The 15,411-nt window shown below is 45.8% G+C and overlaps 1 protein-coding gene across 1 annotated transcript in view; it reads right to left on the minus strand.

Annotated features, from left to right (window-relative positions):
- The window catches only part of mapk15 (mitogen-activated protein kinase 15), an 85,590-nt gene that overhangs the window by 15,998 nt on the left and 54,181 nt on the right, over positions 1-15,411 (minus strand). Inside the window, exon 11 of the mRNA XM_059640999.1 lies at positions 6,626-6,878. Coding sequence (XP_059496982.1) covers positions 6,626-6,878 — 253 coding nt within the window. The remainder of the gene's footprint in view (positions 1-6,625; positions 6,879-15,411) is intronic.

Genomic DNA, 15,411 nt, shown 5'->3' on the forward strand with positions numbered 1-15,411 from the left:
GAGAGAACTAGCAGATTTGACAAGGGGAGCCAGTAGATGTGGTATATTTGGAATTTCAGTAAGAGTTTTACAAAGTCCCACATTAGAGACGAATGTGTAAGATTAAAGTGCATGAGATTGGGGGAGGTTACTGAGATGCACAGGGAACTGGTTGGCAGAGTGATAACAAAGAGTAGGAGTTAATGAGAGATAGTAGGAACTGCCATAGCTGGAGAATCAGAGATAAAAAGGTGTAGAATTGGTTGAACACAGCAGGACAGGCAGCATCAGAGGAGCAGGAAAGCTGACACTTCGGGCCTAGACCCTTCTTCAGAAAATTAATGACTGGTTACCTTTCAAACCGGCAGGCAGTAACTAGTGGGGTGGCAAAGGGATCGGTGCTAGGACCCCAGCTATTCACGATATGTTAATGATATGGATGAGGCAACAAAATGTAACATCTCAAAGTTTGCTACAACTTGATACCAAGTCGGGTGGGAGGGTGAACTGAGGAAGATGCAGAGATCCTTCAGCATGATCTTGACAGGTTGGGTGAGTGAGCAAATCAATGGCAGATGCAGTATAATTTGTATAAATGTGAGGTTATTCACTTTGAAAGCAAAAACAAGGCAGCAGATTCCTACCTGAATGGCTGTAAATTGGGAGAGGGGAATGCGCAGTGGGACCTGGGTGTCCTTGTGCACCAGATGCTGAAGGTAAGCATGCAGGTGCAGCAGGTGGTAAAGAAGATAAATGGTATGTTGGCCTTCATTGCGAGAGGTTTCAGGTAGAGGAGCAGGGATGTATTGTTGCAGTTATCCAGGGCCTTGGTGAGATTACACCTGAAGTATTGTGTGCAGTTTTGGTCTCCTTTTCAGAGGAAGGATGCTCTCGCTATCAAGGGAGTGCAGAGAATGTTTACCAGGCTGATTCCGGGAATTGTGGTATGAGGAGAGGTTAACTAGGTTGGGATTGTTTTCACTAGAGTTCAGACGAATGAGGGGGGGATCTCATTAGAGACTTATAAAATTCTAACAGGTCTGGGCAGGGCAGTCGCAGGGAGGATGTTTCCGATGGTGGTATTTCCAGAACAAGGGGTCACAGTCTGAGGATTTAGGGTAGACCATTTAGGATGGATATGAGGAGACATTTCTGCACCCAAAGAGAGGTGAGCCTGTGGGAATTTTCACCACAGGAAGTAGTTGATGCTAAAACATTGAATGTCTTAAACAGGTGACTAGATATCGCACTTGGGTGAATGGGATCAAAAGTTATGGGGATGAAGTAGGATTAGGCTATTGAGTTGGATGATCATCCATGGTCATGAATACTGGCGGAGTAGGCTTGAAAGGCCGAATGGTCCTATCTTCTATGTTTCTATTACTTTCTGTATGTCTTCAAAGTAGATACAGACAGGACTTACATTCCAGAAGTAGAAGGCAACCTGAGGGATAATAAGAGTGAGGAAGTAATGGTAAGAGTTACCAGCAGAGAAAAGGTATCACAAAAAAATTAAAGGCTTAAATTCCATCAAATCCCCAGGACATTATGGGGTACACCCACAGGTTCTAAAAGACACTGCAACAGAGGCAGATGATGTTTTTGGATGAGGGTAGGGCAGTTATTGTAGCTCATATGGACTTCAGCAAGGTCTTCAACAAGGTCTCACATGGGAAACTGATGAAGAAGGCAAAAGCTCATAGGATCCAGGATAACTTGGCAAGGTGGACCCAAAATTGGCTCAGTGACAGGAGACAGAGGGTGGTGGGAGGAGACTTTGTGAGACTACATAGAACATTACAGCACAGTACAGACCCTTCGGCCCTCGATGTTGTGCTGACCTGTCATACCGATCTCAAGCCCATCTAACCTACACTATTCCATGTACGTCCATATGCTTATACAATGACGACTTAAATGTACCTAAAGTTGGCGAAACTACTACCGTTGCAGGCAAAGCGTACCACTCCCTTACTACTGTCTGAGTAAAGAAACTACCTCTGACATCTGTCCTATATCTTTCGCCCCTCAATTTAAAGCTATGCCCCTTCGTGCTCGCCGTCACCATCCTTGGAAAAAGGCTCTCCCTATCCACCCTATCTGACCCTCTGATTATTTCATATGTTTCAATTCAGTCACCTCTCAACTTTCTTCTCTCTAACGAAAACAGCCTCAAGTCCCTCAGCCTTTCCTCGTAAGACCTTCCCTCCATACCAGGCAACATCCTAGTAAATCTCTTCTGCACCCTTTCCAAGGCTTCCACATCCTTCTTATAATGCGGTGACCTGAACTGTACACAATATTCCAAGTGCAGCTACACCAGAGTTTTGTACAGCTGCATCATAACCTCTTGGTTCTGGAACTTGATCCCTCTGTTAATAAAAGCTAAAACACTGTTTGCCTTCTTAACAACCCTGTCAACCTGGGTGGCAACTTTCAAGGATCTGTGTACATGGACACCGAGATCTCTCTGCTCATCTACACTACTAAGAATCTTACCATTAGCCCAGTACTTTGCCTTCTGGTTACTCCTACCAAAGTGCATCTCCTCACACTTGTCTGCATTAAACTCCATTTGCCACCTCTCAGCCCAGCTCTGCAGCTTATCTATGTCTCTCTGCAACCTACAGCATCCTTCGTCACTATCCAAAACTCCACCGACCTTAGTGTCGTCTGCAAATTTACTAATCCATCCTTCTACGCCCTTATCCAGGTCATTTATAAAAATGACAAACAGCAGTGGACCCAACACCGACCCTTGCGGTACACCACTAGTAACTGGACTCCAGGATGAACATTTCCCATCAACTACCATCCTCTGTCTTCTTTCAGCAAGCCAATTTCCATCCAAACTGCTGTATCTCCCACAATTCCATTCCTCTGCATTTTGTACAATAGCCTACTGTGGGGAATCTTATCGAATGACTTGCTGAAATCTTTATACACCACATCACCCAGTTTACTCTCATCTACCTGTTTGGTCACCTTCTCAAAGAACTCAATAAGGTTTGTGAGGCATGACCTACCCTTCACAAAACCGTGCTGACTATCCCTAATCAAATTATTCTTCTCTAGATGATTATAAATCCTATCCCTTATAACCTTTTCCAATACTTTACCAACAAGTGAGGTAAGGCTCACTGGTCTATAATTACCAGGGTTGTCTCTACTCCCCTTCTGGAACAGGGGAACCACATTTGCTATCCTCCAGTCATCTGGCACTATTCCTGTAGACAATGACGAGTTAAAGATCAATGCCAAAGGCTCGGCAATCTCCTCCCTGGCTTCTCAGAGGATCCTAGGATAAATCCCATCCGGCCCAGGGGACTTATCCATCTTCACCCTCTGTAGGATTTCTAATACCTTTTCCTTGTGAACCTCAATCCCACCTAGTCTAGTAGCCTGTATCTCAGTATTCTCCTCGACAACATTGTCGTTTTCCAGAGTGAATACTGTTGAAAAATATTCATTTAGTGCTTCCCCTATCTCATCTGACTCCACACACAACTTACCACTACTATCCTTGATTGGCCCTAATCCACCTGGGTGCTTCCCACCAGAAGCGAGAGCCCCTCGGGGCTCTCCTCCCTGCCTCACCGGGTAAGTGAAAAAAACGATGAGTCGTGGTATTTCACCGGCGGCCAAGGCCTCCCACTTATTCTACACCTCTCATGACTAGTGCCCTATGGTTGACAATGAGGAGGAAGGTATTAGGTTACAGGAAGGTCTGGCTGGGATGATCTTTGGCGGATCACTGCAGGCTCAATGGGCCAAATGTCCTGCTTCTGCACTGTAGGGACTCTATGAAAGGTTATAGCAAGTGTCACGATAAAATGATTCTTTATGTGGCTGTGGTTTTATGAAAGAGTAATTGTGTTTGGCAATTGTATTGTGAGCATGTACATTGTAAATTAGGTAAGGGGAACCAGTTGCTAATAGCATATTTTGATATCTCAATATGAGAAGGAAATGATAACATGTAAGTTAAGGATTCATCGGGTGGGGTGGGGTGTGGTGGTGGAGGCTAATACCTTAAAACATACAAATTGTACATACTAATCAGGAAAAAAGGTAAGCATGAATTTGCTGTCAGGGAGGGTTTAGGACTCCCACAGTGTTGTCAATGTTTAGGGTCCCCACAGTGCTGTTAGGTAGGGGTTTAGGTGAGTTTAGGGACACCCACAGTGCTGTCAGGATGGGTTTAGGAACACCCACAGTGCCGTCAGGGTGGGTTTAGGGACACCCACAGTGCCATCAGGGTGGGTTTAGGGACACCCACAGTGCCATCAGTGTGGGTTTAGGGACCCCACAGTGCTGTCAGGGTGGGTTTAGGGACACCCACAGTGCCATCAGTGTGGGTTTAGGGAACCCACAGTGCCGTCAGGGTGGGTTTAGGGACCCCCACAGTGCTGTCAGGGTGGGTTTAGGGACCCCACAGTGCTGTCAGTGTGGGTTTAGGGACCCCACAGTGCTGTCAGTGTGGGTTTAGGGACACCCACAGTGCCGTCAGTGTGGGTTTAGGGACACCCACAGTGCCATCAGTGTGGGTTTAGGGACCCCACAGTGCTGTCAGTGTGGGTTTAGGGACACCCACAGTGCCGTCAGGGTGGGTTTAGGGACACCCACAGTGCCGTCAGTGTGGGTTTAGGGAACCCCACAGTGCTGTCATGGTTTAGGGACACCCACAGTGCTGTCAGGGTGGGTTTAGGGACCCCCACAGTGCCGTCAGGGTGGGTTTAGGGACACCCACAGTGCTGTCAGGTGGGTTTAGGGACACCCACAGTGCTGTCAGGGTGGGTTTAGGGACACCCACAGTGCTGTCAAGGTTTCGGGAACCCCAGAGTGCTGTCAGGGAGGGTTTAGCCACCTTGTCAGTGCTGTTATGGAGTATTATAAGTTTGTCTTCTTTAGGAGAATGTCTGAGGTTCTATATGGGGCTAAAGCTATTTTCAATCTATGTTAAATATTTATAAAAAAGTGACAGTGGAACGTACGTTTGCTGCTGATAAGTTAGGTAAGAACGCAATCTGTGAGGAGGTCACAGGTTGAGAGACAGGTTAAGTGAGTGGGCAACAGTGACAAATAAGAGAAGAGCAGAAAAGCAGATTTTGCTTGACAAAAGGTGTGAAACTTCTATCAAAGGGCATTCTAGCATCAGGAATCTGAAATCTGCATGCAGGAACCGTGAGGATGAGGGAGGCGAATGGTATGTTGGCCTTTATTGCAAAGTAATTGGAGGTCGGAAATAAAGAAGATTGCCCCAGTTATACAGGAGTTTGGTGTGTCCACACCTGGAATATCATTTGCAGTTTTATTCTCTCTGTTTAAGGAAGGATATTCTTTCACCAAAGACAGGATATTAAAGGTTCACTTAACAAGACAATAGGATGACAGGCTTATCCTGCGATGAGAGGCTGAGGTAATTGGGTTGACATTCTCTTGACATTCTTTTTTAATGAGAAGTGGCCATCGCTGGCTGGCCAGTTTTTATTGTCCCATCCCTAAGTGAGAATGTGGTGGTGAGCTGCCTTCTTAAACTGCTGCAGTCCCATATGAAATAGATTCACCCACAACTAGGTACTGCAGAATTGTGACTCAGCGACACTAAAGGAACAGCAACATATTTCCACGCAAGGATGGTGAGTAGCCTGGAGGGGGGCTTGCAGTTGGTAGTGTTCTCATGCATCTTGTAGATAGTATACACTGTTGATACTGAACATCAGTGGTGGAGCAAGTGAATGCTTGTGGATGTAGTGCTAATCAAGTAGCCTGCTTTGTCCTGGATGTGATGAGCTTCTTGAGTGTGGGCAAGTGGGGAATTTTCCATCACAGTCCTGACTTGTGCCTTGTAGATGGTTGACTGGTTTTGGGGAATTAGGAGGTGATTTACTCACCAGCCTCTGACCTGCTCTTGTAGCCACTGGGACCAGTTGAGTTTCTGGTCAATGGTGACCCCCAAGATGTTGATAATGGGGGATTCAGTGATGGTACCGCCAGTGAATGTGATGGGGCGCTGATTAGATCGTCTCTTGCCCGAGATGGTAATTGCTGGCATTTGTATGGTACGAATGTTACTTGCCAGCCCAAGGCTAGATCTTGTTGCTGTGAACAGGGACCGCTAGGGTATCTGAGGAGTCATAAATGGTGCTGAACATTGTGCAATGACTGATGAACTTCCCTACTTCTGACCTCATGATGAAGGGAAGGTCATTGATGAGGCAGCTGAAGACGGTTGGGCTGAGGACACTACCCTGAGCGACTCCTGCAGAGATGTCCTGGAGCACGACGGCTGACCTCCAACAACGGCACCCTCCCCCCAGCTGCACAATCTAAAATACAGGACACAGTCTCACGGTAACAGACAGGCAATTGAGCACAGGAATATAAAGAAATTACTTATTCAAGAGGTAAATCTTTTGAATTCTGCGTCAAAAAGAATTGTGGAGTCTCCGTTGTTGACTATATTTTAGGCTGGGAGAGTAATTTTTGGTGTCTCAGGAAATCAAGGCTATAACCAGATTAGCCACATTCATATTGAATGATTCAGTAGTTTCAAGGGGCTACACGATCAATGCCAATTGCTTATGTTATAGAGCTTTAGAGTAAATGCTGTTGCTAGGATCAAGCATTGCCACCTGATACTCACTGTGAGAGGATGCGTATGATACGGTGTTGTGAGTTATTGGATTATATGAGCTGTGGTTTACTATTGGATTGTTGACCACTCTGTCTCCATGTAGCACAGGCTGAATGGATCCCTCTGTCGTGGATATACCTATGGTTTTGGGACTGGCTGGCATTGGTTCTTTCTGCTCAGGGTCTGGCGGCGGTTTCACTGGCTCTAGCCCCTTCAGGAAGCGCTTCTGGAGTCGAACATTGATCTTTCTCTCTAGAATCATCTAAACACAACACCAAAAACAATCACATTAAGGCTAAATACTGTGGAGGCCAGACTTTGGTAAAAAAAAATAGAGAATTCCAGAGAAACTCAGCAGGTTTGACAGCATCTGTGGAGCGAGAAACAAAGTTAATATTTCAAATCTGGTATGACTCTGCTTCAGAACTGAAAGGTGTTGGAAAATATGTATTTTTGTACTTTTGACAGAGGCAGAGAGGAGTAAGACAGCAGTTCATAGAATCACAGAAGAGGCCATTCAGCCCATGTAGTCCGCACCAACCCTCCAACTGCATCCCGCTAAGACCCAGACCCAGCCACAAAACGACATGACCCACTATCACTCGTATCCTTACATACAGATAAGGAAGGACACCACTTTGATTGGGACAACACCTCCATCCTAGGACAAGCCAAACAGAGACATGCACGAGAATTCCTAGAAGCATGGCATTCCAACCGGAACTCCATCAACAAACACATTGATTTGGAGACAATCTACCATCCTCTGAGAAAAAGAACAGGAAATGACATCACCAACCCAAGGAAACCTAACCAGATAAATAGAAAGTGGGACATAACACCAGTGCTTCGTCGGAGGCTCACTGATGATGTTACCTAGAATGGTGACGAAAAATGTCTGAAAACTAACCTTCCAGCTCAGCGAGCAAACTCACATCCAGAACCCAGGCCCCTGCCCAACCCACCCTAAATACCATAACTTGATATTTCCCATGGCTAACCCATCTAAACTGCACATCCCTGGGCATTAAGCACCAATGTGCCACAGCTAATCCACCTAACCTACGTATCCCTGGACACTATCGGCAATTTAGCATGGCTAACCCACCCAAGATGCACAACTTTGGACTGTGGGAGGGAACTGGAGGACCCAGAGGAAACTGCAAATTCCACACACGACAGTCATCTGAGCGTGGAACTGAATGCAGATCCCTGGCACTATGAGGCAGCAGGGCTAACCACTGTGACACATTTGGTACAGAGGCCTAAAGTAATGGGTTGGTTAACAGTGGAGAAAGAAAAAGAGAGACATTCCAAGTGGGCAAGTTAACATGCGAAAGGGAGGGAATTGGTCTTTGCTACTAACTGCAAATAAACAAGACACAAACATTACAGTTTCTGAGGGTCACCTGACCCAAAACATTAACTCTGAATATTATCTTCACAGATGCTGCCAAATTTGTTGAGCTTTTCCTGCAACTTCTGTTTTTGTTACAAACATTACTTGGCTTGACGGGGGCTGATGGTGGGGGTGAGAGAGAAACATAGAGGATAGGAGCACAAAGAGGCCTTTCGGCCCTTCAAGCCTGCTCCACCATTCTTCACGATCATGGCTGATCATCCAACTCAATAGCCTAATCCTGCTTTCTCCCAATAATCTTTGATCTCATTCACCCCAAGTGCTATATCTAGTCACCTCTTGAACACATTTAATGTTTCGGCATCAACTACTTCCGTGGTAATGAATTCCACACTCTTTGGGTGAAGGATGTCTCCTCAACTCCATCCTAAATGGCCAACCCCAAATCCTCCCTGCATCTATCCTGTCCAGTCCTGTTAGAATTTTATTACTCTCTATGAGATTCCCCTCTCATTTGTCTGAACTCCAGCAAAAACAATCCCAAGCTAATCAATCTCTCCTCACACATCGGACCCACAATACCCGGAATCAGCCTGGTAAACCTTCCCTGCACTCCCTTGAGAGCAACTGGTTCCTTCCTGGGAAAAGGAGACCAAAACTGCACGCAATATTCCAGGTGTGGTCTTACCAAGGCCCTGGATAACTGCAACAACACATCCCTGCTCCTGTACTCGAAACCTCTCGCAACGAAGGCCAAAATAACATCTGCACCATTAGAGAAGAGAATGCAAGAAAAAGTGTGGGTAGATATAAAACAACTAGTTTCTGAACTTACTGAATTCAAGATTGAGACCTCAAAGCTGTAAAGTGCTTAAGTTGGAAATGAGGTGTCTCGATCTTGTGCTGTGCTTTGTTGGAACATTGCAGCAGATCCAGGACAGAAATGACTGTGTGACATTTACTGGTTTCTTGAAATGGCAAGAAACTGGGAGGTTAGGGTCAGAACAGGGTTGAGGTGTTGTGAAAAGTACTCAGCCAGCCTGTTGTTGGTCTCATCAATGTAAAGGAGACTGCAACGTGAGCAATGAATGAGGTGGACTGGACTGAACTAAAAACAAGCATTTGAACTTTCACAACAGGGCTTCATGTCTAATACATTACCCCAATCAGACATAACACAGAATGAGAGCATTCAATGTGTGTGAGAGAGAGAGAGAGAGAGAGAGAGAGAGAGAGAGAGAGAGAGAGAGAGAGAGAGAGAGATTGGAGTACATTGGATTTCTTGGTCCAGGTTAGGTGGGACTTGGCTAAACAGGTTGATTTATATCTTTACGGGACCGTGACTGATATTTGTGCTTGGAGATTTGCCTGTACTGTTCTGAGGCAGGAACTTGACGGATAATACAAATTGAAAGGGAGTTAAGCTGGTAAAAGGAAGTCTGAAACTTCCAGGGGAGGCTAGAAGACAGGAGAATGAAAAGTGGGCAAAATGTTGGAATAGAGTACCATTTAATGGAGAAAAACTGCAGAAAGTTGTAACTCAAAGGGTTTTGGGGACACTTGTGCACAAAACAGAGAAAGCTAGCACAGCCGGCAGGTAACCAGGAAGGTGAACAGAACATTATCCCTTTGTTGAAGTGTAAGACTAGGGAAGTTTTGCTGAAACTCTATAATGTGAGACTGTATCTGGAAAATGGTGAGCAGTTTTCATAGAGGATCAAATTACAGAATCCCTATAGTGTGGAAACAGGTCCTTTGGCCCAAAAGTCCACAACGGCCCTCAGAGCATCCATCCAAACCCATCCCCTATAACCCACCTAATCTATCCCAGGGTACTAAGGGAAGCGAGAAAGGAAATAGCAAGGGCCTTAACAGATATCTTTGCAGCGTCCTCAAACACGGGTGAGGTCGCAGAGGACTGGAGACTTGCTCATGTTGTCCCCTTGTTTAAGAAGGGCAGCAAGGATAATCCAGGTAATTATCGACTGGTGAGCCTGACGTCAGTGGTAGGGAAGCTACTGGAGAAGATACTGAGGGATAGGATCTATTCCCATTTGGAAGAAAATGGGCTTATCAGTAATAGGCAACATGGTTTTGTGCAGGGAAGGTCATGTCTTACCAACTTAATAGAATTCTTTGAGGACGTGACAAAGTTGATTGATGAGGGAAAGGCTGTAGATGTCATATACATGGACTTCAGTAAGGCGTTTGATAAGGTTGCCCATGGCAGGCTGATGGAGAAAGTGAAGTCACATGGGGTCCAGGGTGTGCTAGCTAGATGGATAAAAAACTGGCTGGGCAACAGGAGACAGAGGGTAGTAGTAGAAGGGGATTTCTCAAATTGGAGACCTGTGACCAGTGGTGTTCCACAGGGATCTGTGCTGGGACCACTGTTGTTTGTGATATACGTAAATGATCTGGAGGAAGGTGTAGGTGGTCTGATCAGCAAGTTTGCTGATGACACTAAGATTGGTGGAGTAGCAGACAGTGAAGGGGTCTGTCAGAGATTACAGCAGAATATAGATAGACTGGAGAGTTGGGCAGATAAATGGCAGATGGAGTTCGATCCGGGAAAATGCGAGGTGATGCATTTTGGAAGATCAAATTCAAGGGCGAACTATACAGTAAATGGAAAAGTCCGAGGGAAAATGATGAAGAGAGATCTGGGTGTTCAGGTCCATTGTTCCCTGAAGGTGACAACGCAGGTCAATCGGGTGGTCAAGAAGGCATATGGCATGCTTTCCTTCATTGGGCGGGGTATTGAGTACAAGAGTTGGCAGGTCATGTTGCAGTTGTATAGGACTTTGGTTCGGCCACATTTGGAGTACTGCGTGCAGTTCTGGTCACCACATTACCAAAAGGATGTGGATGCTTTGGAGAGGGTGCAGAGGAGGTTCACCAGGACATTGCTTGGTATGGAGGGTGCAAGCTATGAAGAGAGGTTGAGTAGATTAGGATTATTTTCATTAGAAAGACGGAGATTGAGGGGAGACCTGATTGAGGTCTACAAAATCATGAGGGGTACAGACAGGGTGGAGAGCAAAAAGCTTTTTCCCAGAGTGGGGGACTCAAATTACTAGGGATCATGAGTTCAGGGTGAGAGGAGGAAAGTTTAAGGGAGATATGCTTGGAAAGTTCTTTACACAGAGGGTGGTGGGTGCCTGGAACGCGTTGCCAGCGGAGGTGGTAGATGCAGACACGTTAGTGTCTTTTAAGATATATTTGGACAGGTACATGGATGGGTAGGGAGCAAATGGACACAGACCGTTAGAAAATAGATGACAGGTTAGACAGAGGATCTTGATTGGCGCAGGCTTGGAGGGCCGAAGGGCCTGTTCCTGGGCTGTAATTTTCTTTGTTCTTAATATCCCTGAACACTGCAGGCAATTTAGCATGGCCAGCCACCTAGCCTGCACATCTTTGGACATCAGAGCACCGGGAGGAAACCCATGAAGACACGGGGACAATGTGCAAGCTCCACAATCACCTGAGGGACAAACTGATGCCGTGAGGCAGCAGTGTTAATCACTGAGCCGCCGTGCCACCCCTTCTTTAAGGAAAGGTATCATTTCATTTCAGGCAGTCAGAGAAGATTCACTCGGATGATTTCTGGTATGGAAGAATTGTCTTATGAACAAAGTTAAACAGTTTGAAACTCTATCAATTGGAGTTTAGAAGAATGACAGATGATCTCATTGAAACATATAGATCTTAAGGGGCTGAAAGAATGTTTCCCTTCAGAGGAGAAAATTGGAGAAAGTATGGAGGCATGGGATTGAGGGAGATTTCGCAGTTTGGATTGGAAACTGGCTTTCTGTGAGAAGGCAACAAGTGGTGGTTGATGGAAAATATTCAGCCTGGAGTCCATTTACCAGTGGTGTGCCTCAAGGATCTGTTTTGGGACCACTGCTGTTTGTCATTTTTATAAATGACTTGGACGCAGGCATAGGTAGATGGGTTAGTAAGTTTGCAAATGACACTAAAGTCAGTGGAGTGGTGGACAGTGTGGAAGAACATTGCAGGTTGCAGGGAGACTTGGATAAACTGCAGAATTGGGCCGAAAGGTGGCAAATGGAGTTCAATGAGGATAAATGTGAGGTGATTCACTTTGGGAAGAATCATAGGAAGGCAGAATACTGGGTCAATGGAAAGATTCTTGGTAGTGTAGATGTGCAGAGGGATCTTGGTGTCCATATACATAGATCCCTGAAAGTTGCCACCCAGGTTGATAGTGTTGTTAAAAAGGCTTATGGTGTGTTAGGTTTTATTGGTCAAGGGATTGAGTTCCGGCGCCGTGATGTCATGCTGCAACTGTACAAAACGCTAGTACGGCCTCACTTGGAATAATGGGTGCAGTTCTGGTCGCCCCATTACAGGAAGGATGTGGGAGCATTGGAAAAGGTGCAGAGGAGATTTACCAGGATGTTGCCTGGCCTGGAGCGAGGGCCTTATGAAGAAAGGCTGAGGGACTTTGGTCTGTTCTCATTGGCGAGAAGGGGGCTAAGAGGGGATTTAATAGAGACATACAAGATAATCAGAGGATTAGATAGGGTGGGCAGTGAGAGTCTTTTTCCGAGGATGATGACGTCAGCTTGTTCGAGGGGGCATAGTTACAAATTGAGGGGTGATAGATTTAAGACAGATGTCAGAGGCAGGTTCTTTACTCATAAAGTGGTAAGGGTGTGGAACGCCCTGCCTGCCGATGTAGTGAACTCAGCCACCTTGGGCGCATTTAAACAGTCCTTGGATAAGCATATGGATGATGATAGGATAGTGTACGGGAATGGGCTTAGATTAGTTCACAGGCTGGTGCAACATCGAGGGCCGAAGGGCCTGTTCTGCGTTGTATTGTTCTATGTTCCATGACAGTCTCGGACCACAGGCATAGTCTCAAATTAAAGGAGCAAGAATTTTAATACTGAGATAAGGCATTTGATAAGGTTCCCCATGGAAGGCTCATTCAGAAGGTCAGGAGGAATGGGATACAGGGGAACTTAGCTGCTTGGATACAGAATTGGCTGGCCAACAGAAGACAGCGAGTGGTAGTAGAAGGAAAATATTCTGCCTGGAAGTCAGTGGTGAGTGGGGTTCCACAGGGCTCTGTCCTTGGGCCTCTACTGTTTGTAATTTTTATTAATGACTTGGACGAGGGAATTGAAGGATGGGTCAGCAAGTTTGCAGACGACACAAAGGTCGGAGGTGTCGTTGACAGTGTAGAGGGCTGTTGTAGGCTGCAGCGGGACATTGACAGGATGCAGAGATGGGCTGAGAGGTGGCAGATGGAGTTCAACCTGGATAAATGCGAGGTGATGCATTTTGGAAGGTCGAATTTGAAAGCTGAGTACAGGATTAAGGATAGGATTCTTGGCAGCGTGGAGGAACAGAGGGATCTTGGTGTGCAGATACATAGATCCCTTAAAATGGCCACCCAAGTGGACAGGGTTGTTAAGAAAGCATATGGTGTTTTGGCTTTCATTAACAGGGGGATTGAGTTTAAGAGTCGTGAGATCTTGTTGCAGCTCTATAAAACTTTGGTTAGACCGCACTTGGAATACTGCGTCCAGTTCTGGGCGCCCTATTATAGGAAAGATGTGGATGCTTTGGAGAGGGTTCAGAGGAGGTTTACCAGGATGCTGCCTGGACTGGAGGGCTTATCTTATGAAGAGAGGTTGACTGAGCTCGGTCTCTTTTCATTGGAGAAAAGGAGGAGGAGAGGGGACCTAATTGAGGTATACAAGATAATGAGAGGCATAGATAGAGTCGATAGCCAGAGACTATTTCCCAGGGCAGAAATGGCTAGCACGAGGGGTCATAGTTTTAAGCTGGTTGGTGGAAAGTATAGAGGGGATGTCAGAGGCAGGTTCTTTACGCAGAGAGTTGTGAGAGCATGGAATGCGTTGCCAGCAGCAGTTGTGGAAGCAAGGTCATTGGGGTCATTTAAGAGACTGCTGGACATGCATATGGTCACAGAAATTTGAGGGTGCATCCATGAGGATCAATGGTCGGCACAACATTGTGGGCTGAAGGGCCTGTTCTGTGCTGTACTGTTCTATGTTCTATGTTCTATGGGGAGGAATTTCTTCTCTGTGGGCTGAGTCTTTGGGACTCCTTGTCACAGAGAACGGTGGGGGCAGAATCCTTGTGTCTATTTAAGATGAGGTAGATAGATTCTTGATCTGTAGGTTCGTCAAGGCTTACAGGGAAAACACAGGAAAGTGGATGGGAGGACTGTCGGGTCAGCTACGATCCTACTGAATGGTAGAGTCGGCTAAAGGGACCGAACAGAAGATTTGTGTTCTTATTTCTTATGGTCTTCTGGATTGAGGTGTATAAACGTTATAAGGGCTATCGTCAGGGTGGATGGGAAGCAGCTGTTCCCCTAGCTGAATGGAAAATAGCAAAGGGTCATAATTTCAAGGTGAAAGGTAGGAGGTTTGGAAGGGAATTTAGGAAAAGTCTTTTTTTCATCCATAGGTGATGAAGGTTTGAAATGTACTGCCTGGGAGGGTAGTTGACGCAGGAAACCTGTGCTCCTGGAATGCTGCTTGGCCTGCTGTGTTCATCCAGCGCTACACTTTGTTCTCGCGGATTCTCCAGCATCTGCAGTTCCGATTATCTCTGATACAATCTTTATAAAGTACTTGGATAAACACTTGAGGCATCACAATATTCCAAGTGTTGGAAAATGGGATTGGTGTAGATAGGGCAGTGCAGGTTCGATGGGCTGATGGGCATCTTCTATGCTGTATGACTCTGTAATAGCTCTCCAGCTGAACATTTGCAGCAAAGTCAATAATCTAAAGGCACAATAGATATGTGGGAATGATCTAAGTGTCTGTACAGAAACATGGCAGCATGGTAACCAGGGCTGGAAACTGAATAGTTAACGATATTCAATCAAAAGGACAGACCCACAATAAAGACAAGGAGATGGAATTATACTTACAATTAGGAATGGGATCAGTAGATTAATAAGGAAGAATCTCAGATCAGAAGAACAACGTGTGGAATCTGTTTGGATAAACTCAGAAGCAGCAAGGGGCATTGGACATTGATTGGAGTTATTTATAGACCACTAAATAGTAGTGGGAGGGTGGGGCATGTATTAACCCTGAAGGTCAGTTAACTGGATGGCTGGTTGGCTGAAGCTAATCAGCATTTCCCATGAATTTTCTTAATGGCTGTATGGGCCTGTGACTACTACTACACGTCGAACATCAGAGTGGCTGCAAGTCCACATAGTTTATAGAGAATATTGGAGCCAATACAGGAAAGGCCATTTTAGATATAGAACATAGAACATAGAACAGTACAGCACAGAACAGGCCCTTCAGCCCACAATGTTGTGCCGACCACTGATCCTCATGTATGCACCCTCAAATTTCTGTGACCATATACATGTCCAGCAGACTCTTAAATGACCCCAATGACCTTG

This window comes from Stegostoma tigrinum, chromosome 2 (genome assembly GCF_030684315.1).
Source record: "Stegostoma tigrinum isolate sSteTig4 chromosome 2, sSteTig4.hap1, whole genome shotgun sequence".
Classification (NCBI taxonomy): Eukaryota; Metazoa; Chordata; class Chondrichthyes; order Orectolobiformes; family Stegostomatidae; genus Stegostoma; species Stegostoma tigrinum.